Genomic DNA, 6783 nt, shown 5'->3' on the forward strand with positions numbered 1-6783 from the left:
CTGCGTCGCCGTCTTCTCACCTGAGTAAGGTACTTGTCTGCTGTACCTGCCTGGGAAAGGGCCTACGGAGAAGGGCTCCTGCAGCGGAAAAGGGGCGTGCGGACATGCATGGCTGTCCAAGGTACTGAGACCCTGCCAGGAGCGAGATGAATCTGCCAACATCTAGACGGACTGAGGTACTGGCTTCTCGGCATCATAGTCATGGGAGCCACCCGGGAAAGATGCATCATTCGAGGAGCCAACACACCAATTCTTGTGTCGAACGTGACGGAAGCAGGTTGATGAACCATGAGCTTTGCACCCCACGAACAACGTCTTCTGGATAGGTATTTCATGTCCGCATTGGCCAGCAGGCCGCTTGCCCCTCAGCCCCTCGACTAACAGCGAATCTCCACCCCGCCGTGGCTGACCGTCAGGTACTTGACGCCCTTGTACGGCTTGACCCCGTCACCGAGCCCCTTGCTCTTCCTGGGGTCGATCATGATGCTCTCCACCTTGATGCCGCTTGCGAGCCATCCCTTGACGGAGAAGCTCACGGACGCCGACGTGGGCATCAGCATCTTGTTCTGTGCCACCTTCTTGGCATCCCTCTCCTCATCGGCGCCCGCCGCGGCCTCCTCCCTCGTCTTGCTCGATGCGCTTTGGTACGGCTCGTTGTAAGTGTACTCTATGCCGAACCCGAACCCTGACGGGTCGAGCTCCTGCTCGTCCTTGTCCGGCAGCTGCCCGACGACGGTGCACCGAAGTCCAAAGTACGACGTGCTCGACGGCAGATCCTTTGTCGGCACATGCCACTCGAGCAGCTTCTCGCCGGGGTTGTAGCTCGCGTCGCCCTTGCTCGGCCGGATCTCCGAAAGGTTCCGCACGTCCGCCGGCAGCGGCACCTTGATGACGAGCCCCTCGAGCAGCGGCGCCCCTGGCGACCCGGAATGCGGTCCGCCACGACCGTACTGGCTCGAGGACGCAGACGATGCGCCGCCGGAGCTGAGCATCATCTTGTTCACGTGCAACCGGACCTCGAAATCTGCCCCCGCCGGGCCCAGCCCTGTCTTGATCTCCATGTTGACGGGCAGTTTGAGGTTGGCCCCCTTGCCCCCCGTAAACGGCAACAGGTCGACTTCGTAGCCCGCCAGGATGAAGCGTCCGTCGGGCGGGATGAAGCTGAGCTCGCCGGGCCTCTCCTTCCACCTCGCCAGCCGCACGCAGGGGTGGAACACTGGCAAGTCCATGATGCCGCCAAGATTGTGCTTGCCAGAGGGGCTCGTCAGGTTGAGGAGTATGTCGGGCACGCCGGAGACTTTGCACGTGAAGGCTATCGTGCCGTTGGCGAAGGCGGCGAGGGGTCGGCCCGAGGGAGCGAGAGTGACGGTGAGCGTCTCCACAATGTCGGCGTAGAGCTCGTTGGACGTGTGGCGGACGTTGGCGCGGCGCCAGGGCAGAGCGGGCGTGTTGGAGGGGATGAGAGAGGGGGCGCTCGAGTTGGAGAAGCTCGTCGCTAGGTTGCCGGGTTTCCTGTCACCAGTCAGACTGTATGCCCTCGTTGCTTTTCCTTTCTTCTATCATCTGTTGCCCAGCACATACCCTGGGAGATTTATGCTGCCGAGCAGCTTGCCCATCCACCCCTCGACCTCGACGAGATCTCGCAGCGCGTTGGGCTCTGTCGTGTTGACGGTACCGGCATCGCACATTTCGTTGAGCAGCTGGGCCACGACATCGTAGTTGTTCTCAATCTTGTGCGCTATCAGTGGTGCGCCGAGAAACTCTTCGAATGCGTCGATTATGCGGTGGATGAACTCGAGGGCGAGCAGGGGTTCGACCTCTTGCGAGGACGTGGCGATGTACAGCAGGTTCGCATGATGCAAGCTGAAGACGAGGGTCGGTGGGTTCGTGTTCGGGAGGTAGATGAGGTTGGGTCGTGGCGCGGGGTGTTCTAGATAGAGAGGCAGGAGATGTTGGGCAGAGAGCGGCCGCCCGGTGTAGGTGTGCGACAGGACGGCGTGGCTGGCTGGGTCAGGGCGGCGTTCGTGGCAGCCAGGGATCTCAGGTTGGGACGGACTGACTTGTGCTCATCAAAAATATGCAGCGCTTCGATAACACCGCTCATGGTTCGAGGGGCCGCTCGCGGGGGTTGCGAGGCTGGTTTGGTGGGTGTCAAGCAGGCAAGACAAGGCGAGGCGAGGTACGGGGAGAGAAGTCCAGTGGTCGGCCTGTTGATCGATCGTGCCGTGGCGGGGGGGGGGGGGGCAGCAAGCTCCAGCCAGGAACATGATGACATGGAATGCCCACGGTGACAGCCCCCACATCGGCGGTCGGAGCTTCAGAACTGCGACATTTGGCTGCCAGTGGCAGACAGGGCCATGTCGTCTGGTCGCATTGCATTCTTTGTCTCCGTCGAGCACTCGCAGAAGCACCACCCATCTCCCACCCAAATCTCGATCCCACTTCGCCTTGTCTGCTCCTCACCATGGCGGGCGACGTCCCCAGTCTCGGCTCTCTCGACAAGCCTGAGAATCTCAACGATCTGCTGCGCGCCGACCGTGGCGATGATTGCACGTCGTGCCGTGTCATCGGTTCGTCTGCCTTGCCAGGGCCGATGCCTCTCCTGCAACACCTTTGCTAATCCGATCGTACCAGGCGGCGGCGCTTTCCTTGGCCTAGCTGGCTACAACTACTTGACCGGCATGTCGCACCTCGAGAAGCAGCGAGCGGCTCTGCTGCAGCGCAAAACCATGTTCGGCATGCGGAGTCGCAAGCTCGGTGTGACGGGCATCTCCCTGGGACTCGCCTACTTGGGCATCTGGAGGCTGTTCAAGTAGAGCGCAAATGGCCCGGCAAGAAAAAAGAAAGAAAAAAGATCAGGGTGTACGGGATATTTGTACAAGAAGATAGAGATACCAAAAGGGGGACACACTCACCCGAGTGACGATGCTCCGAGCAAAGGGGTCGAAGCTGTAGATGCAGCTGGCGGCGTCATGGCCCACAGCTCGGTGCTACAGCCACGCATAATGATATTGTACAACACTGTAAAACGAAGAAATCTAAAACACTGCTGTCTTTTTTCTCGAATTGAATCGCGTGTTGAGCATCCCCGGGTGTTGTGCATGCGGTGTTGTGAAGCTACACAGCGCCCACGGATCCAGAGCACCTTTGTCAGGTCAAAAGTCGTCCACGGACCCAAATGGAGTCTCTGAGCTCACCTCCAAAAAAGTTTCACTTCACAAGCTTCAGTGCATCCCACCCAGCACCATCACTCAGCCTTGCAGCGCCATCTTCTCAGCAACGAACATACTACGACGCATGCACGTACAGGAACCGCATCTCAACCTGACCGGGCACATCTGAACACTCACCTCCCCCGTCACCGGCAGACCCTGCCGCCCCCATACCCAACATGCCCATCACAATCCATGCGCCGAAACCCACGCCGCAGGTGCACACCAACACAGTCTATGCATCCGACTCAGACTCAGACGACGGCGGCGTCGATCTCGATGGCGACCTCAGCATGAGCCGCCCCGCCAAGCGCGCCCGCAATGCTGGCCACCATGATATCGTCACGCCCGGCGAGGTCATCACCGACGACCCCCAGTGGATGCGGTATCACATCTCTCTGTTCCCCGTGCCTGAATCGTCGTGCTAACCATGGATCTCAGAGGCCACGGCACGTACGTCAGCGCGGCCGACGGCTCCATCGTCTCGTCCGTCGCCGGCACCATCACCCGCACCAACAAGCTGCTGTCAGTGCGGCCGCTGCGCGCCCGGTACACGCCCGAGATTGGCGACCTCGTCGTCGGGCGCATCGTCGAGGTGCAGCCGAAGCGGTGGCGCGTCGACGTCGGCGCCTCGCAGCTCGCGACGCTGCAAATCTCCGCCATCAACCTCCCCGGCGGCATCCTGCGCAAGCGCACCGACACGGACGAGCTGCAGATCCGCTCCTTCTTCGCCGAGGGCGACCTGCTCGTCGCCGAGGTCCAGACGCTGCACGCCGAGGGCGGCGCCAGCCTGCACACGCGCTCCCTGCGCTACGGCAAGCTGCGCAACGGCCTCTTCTGCGCCGTCAGCGGCACCGGCGGCGGCGGCGCCGGTGTTGTCCGCGCCAAGAGGCAGAGCTTCGCCGTCGACGCCTCGGCCCGCGGCGCCGACCAGATCGAGGTCACGCTCGGCGTCAACGGCTACATCTGGATCAGCAAGCTCGTCAAGGCCGACGGCGAGAGCGCCGCCGGAGCCGGCGAGGTCGTCGGCCTCAACCGCATGGAGGACACGGTCAGCGCCAACGTCTACTCGAGCCAGAACGACCGCATCGATACGGAGACGATGCGCGAGATTTCGCGCATACGCAGTGTCATCATGGCCCTCGTCGAGAACGGCCTGCGCGTGGATGAGGAGACGGTCTCGACTGGGTATCAGATTGCTGTCGACATGGGACACGAGAGTGCTGAGGACGACATTTACCTCGGTGGCGAGAGGGGGCAGAGGCTGGCGGCTGCCATGATCGCGAGCGAGGCCTGAGTGCTCCGCGTGATTCACATGGAGGCGAAAAAAGTACAGCTTGAATAGAGTCTTCATTGAAAGCCGGTACCTCTTAAATTCAAGGCATCCAAATCACGCTATGCATTTGTTCTAGAAAAATCGACTGTCCCGGGGGCGTGGGTGTGGTATATCAAAGCCCAAATCATCCTCCGTTCCGCTTCGCTGTTGCCGCCGCCATATGACCCTTCGCTCACGCCGCCGCGACGAGCTCCGCACCAGCAAAGTAGCCCTTATTCTCGATGACGCCGCGGTTCTTGACGAACGCCGTGTACTTGACGACCCACTGGGGCTCTAGCTCTCCGCGCAAGCCGTCGTGTCCCTCGACAGGGTCAGCCAGAACGCCGGCGCCCTGCAGGCCGTGGCCGAGTAGTTCGCGCAGCGTGCCCTTGGGCAGCACATCGGTGCAGTCTGTGTGCACGAGCAGCTCGATGCCCTCGGCCTTGGCCAGCTGAATAAGAGGCGGCGGCACATTGCAACAGTTGTGGATGTTGATCTGGTCGACGGCTGGCCTGACGTTGACCTTCTTGAGGAATGCCGCGAGCTTCTCGGTGCCAAACTCGGCGATCCCAAGGTTGCTTACAAGGCCCTGACGCTGCAGATCCTCAAGGACAGCCCAGGTCGCGGCCTCGGCTTCAACATCGCCCTGCTGGGCATTGCGCTTGTCAGCCTCCCACTCGCAGTCGCCCTCAAAGGACATGTCGGGGAAGCTGGCGATGAGTAGGTCGACGCGCTCAATGTCGAGCTCGCGGCGGACAAGGGCCAGGGCTTCGCTGGCATGGCGCGCGCGGTCGGCGACCGAGGCCGAGGGCAGGAAGAAGAGCTTGACCGTGACGTCGTAAGCAGAGGGCTCCTCCTGCAGGCCGGCCAGATCCCAGTCAATGCGGGGCACGTAGAGCGTGTCGGTATGATCCTCGAGGGCTGTCCAGATATCGAGGCGCGGGCGGCCGTTGGCGTCGAAGCGCGGGCTATTGGAGCCGTTGCCGTTGCTGGTGCTGTGGCCGTTGCCGTTGCCATTGGTCAGATGGCCATTGGTATGACCATTCAGGCCGTTGGGAATGTTGCCATTGCTGGTGTGACCATTGGTGAACCCGTTGGTCTCGGCCGGCGTCGTGGCCTCAGCCTCGGACTCGGGCGAGGCAGCAGCAGAGTAGTCCTGCTGAGCGGCGAGGAAATTGCTTCGCAGGGAATTTGTGAGTTCGAGGTTAGAACGGTATGCGCCGGGTTTGCGGATGATGGAGGGGCCGCCCGAGACGATATTCCTGTTCGTGGGGCAAGTCAGTTAGCCGATTTTTCCTTCTTTTCTGATTGTTCCCCCGCTTCTGTTGCGCAGCATGAATGCTCGTTATTACAGCGTCACCGGTCGCTTGGTCATCATTCTCTAGCGACCAACGTTGCATTGACGAAAAGAGAGGATAGGGCGGTACGGACCCGGTGGAGATGATAAGCTTTGTCATGACGGATCGCGACGAACGTCCTTTTTTCTAAGCCGGGTCGACGAGAAAATGCAAAACAGGCGAGGGGTAATACTGGCGCCCTCGGGCGTCGGCTGTCGACGGATCGGGATATTGTGGATGTGTCGCCTTGTGAAAGCGGGATTGCGCAATAGATGATCTTCAGAAGAGAAGGGATTTAGGTGTGAGCAAGTGACGGGTTGGAGGGGTAGACGAGCGTTGCGATGGGAAAGTTAATTTGCTGGGGGGTGGGGAGAAAGTCAAGGGAAAGCCTTCCAGTACACCCAGGTGATAATAAGCAATCAGTCTTCTCCAGGTCTGAAGATGAAAAGGAAAGGGCTGGGTCGACCTCGCGATAGTGTCTGCCCTCGGTCTCGCCGTATGCGGAGGGCGTCTGCGACTTTGGCTTAATAATGGAAGATTCAGCGAAGGGGGGAAAGGCCGATGGGACGAGTGACAAAAGTCGAGATGACGCGCTTGCCTGCTAGGCCGCCGAAGCATCTCCTGCAAACCGCACCTAGGCGCCCCCCCCCCCCCGCCCTTTTTCGTAACAAACCCCCATGCCAACCATGGACGAAAACTAAAGCTGATGAAGAAAAAAAAACCCGAAAAGGCCATTTTCTAACGGATTTTTAACAGACAGGGCGACCCCTTTTTTTTTTGGGGGGGGGAGAAAAAAACCCCCCTTTTTTCGCTTTCCGTATCCTGCGGCCTTTTTTGTAGAGAATGAGGGGGGGGAAAGTAAATATGGTATTTTTTTTGGAGTTGACAGTTGCAACCAACAGTTGTGTGAGCTCAAGCG

At 60.1% G+C, this 6783-nt stretch overlaps 4 protein-coding genes across 4 annotated transcripts; 2 read left to right on the forward strand and 2 right to left on the reverse strand.

Annotated features, from left to right (window-relative positions):
* Nucleotides 1–377: 377 nt before the first annotated feature.
* VDBG_00260 (conserved hypothetical protein) lies at nucleotides 378–2104 on the reverse strand (the record flags this gene model as incomplete). Its single annotated transcript, XM_003008533.1, has 3 exons — nucleotides 378–1512; nucleotides 1582–2001; nucleotides 2061–2104. 3 exons carry the CDS (start codon nucleotides 2102–2104, stop codon nucleotides 378–380), a joined length of 1599 nt encoding a protein of 532 aa, XP_003008579.1.
* A 360-nt stretch (nucleotides 2105–2464) lies between these two features.
* VDBG_00261 (conserved hypothetical protein) lies at nucleotides 2465–2816 on the forward strand (the record flags this gene model as incomplete). Its single annotated transcript, XM_003008534.1, has 2 exons — nucleotides 2465–2570; nucleotides 2635–2816. 2 exons carry the CDS (start codon nucleotides 2465–2467, stop codon nucleotides 2814–2816), a joined length of 288 nt encoding a protein of 95 aa, XP_003008580.1.
* A 575-nt stretch (nucleotides 2817–3391) lies between these two features.
* VDBG_00262 (exosome complex exonuclease RRP4) lies at nucleotides 3392–4509 on the forward strand (the record flags this gene model as incomplete). The annotated part of the gene is made up of 2 exons (XM_003008535.1): nucleotides 3392–3597; nucleotides 3654–4509. 2 exons carry the CDS (start codon nucleotides 3392–3394, stop codon nucleotides 4507–4509), a joined length of 1062 nt encoding a protein of 353 aa, XP_003008581.1.
* A 211-nt stretch (nucleotides 4510–4720) lies between these two features.
* Nucleotides 4721–5984, reverse strand: VDBG_00263 (glutamate-cysteine ligase modifier subunit; the record flags this gene model as incomplete). The annotated part of the gene is made up of 2 exons (XM_003008536.1): nucleotides 4721–5789; nucleotides 5959–5984. The coding sequence occupies 2 exons, from the start codon at nucleotides 5982–5984 to the stop codon at nucleotides 4721–4723; spliced, it is 1095 nt and encodes a 364-aa protein (XP_003008582.1).
* Between the last annotated feature and the right edge of the window lie 799 nt (nucleotides 5985–6783).

The sequence above is a fragment of the Verticillium alfalfae genome, genomic scaffold (genome assembly GCF_000150825.1).
Source record: "Verticillium alfalfae VaMs.102 supercont1.1 genomic scaffold, whole genome shotgun sequence".
NCBI lineage: Eukaryota > Fungi > Ascomycota > Sordariomycetes > Glomerellales > Plectosphaerellaceae > Verticillium > Verticillium alfalfae.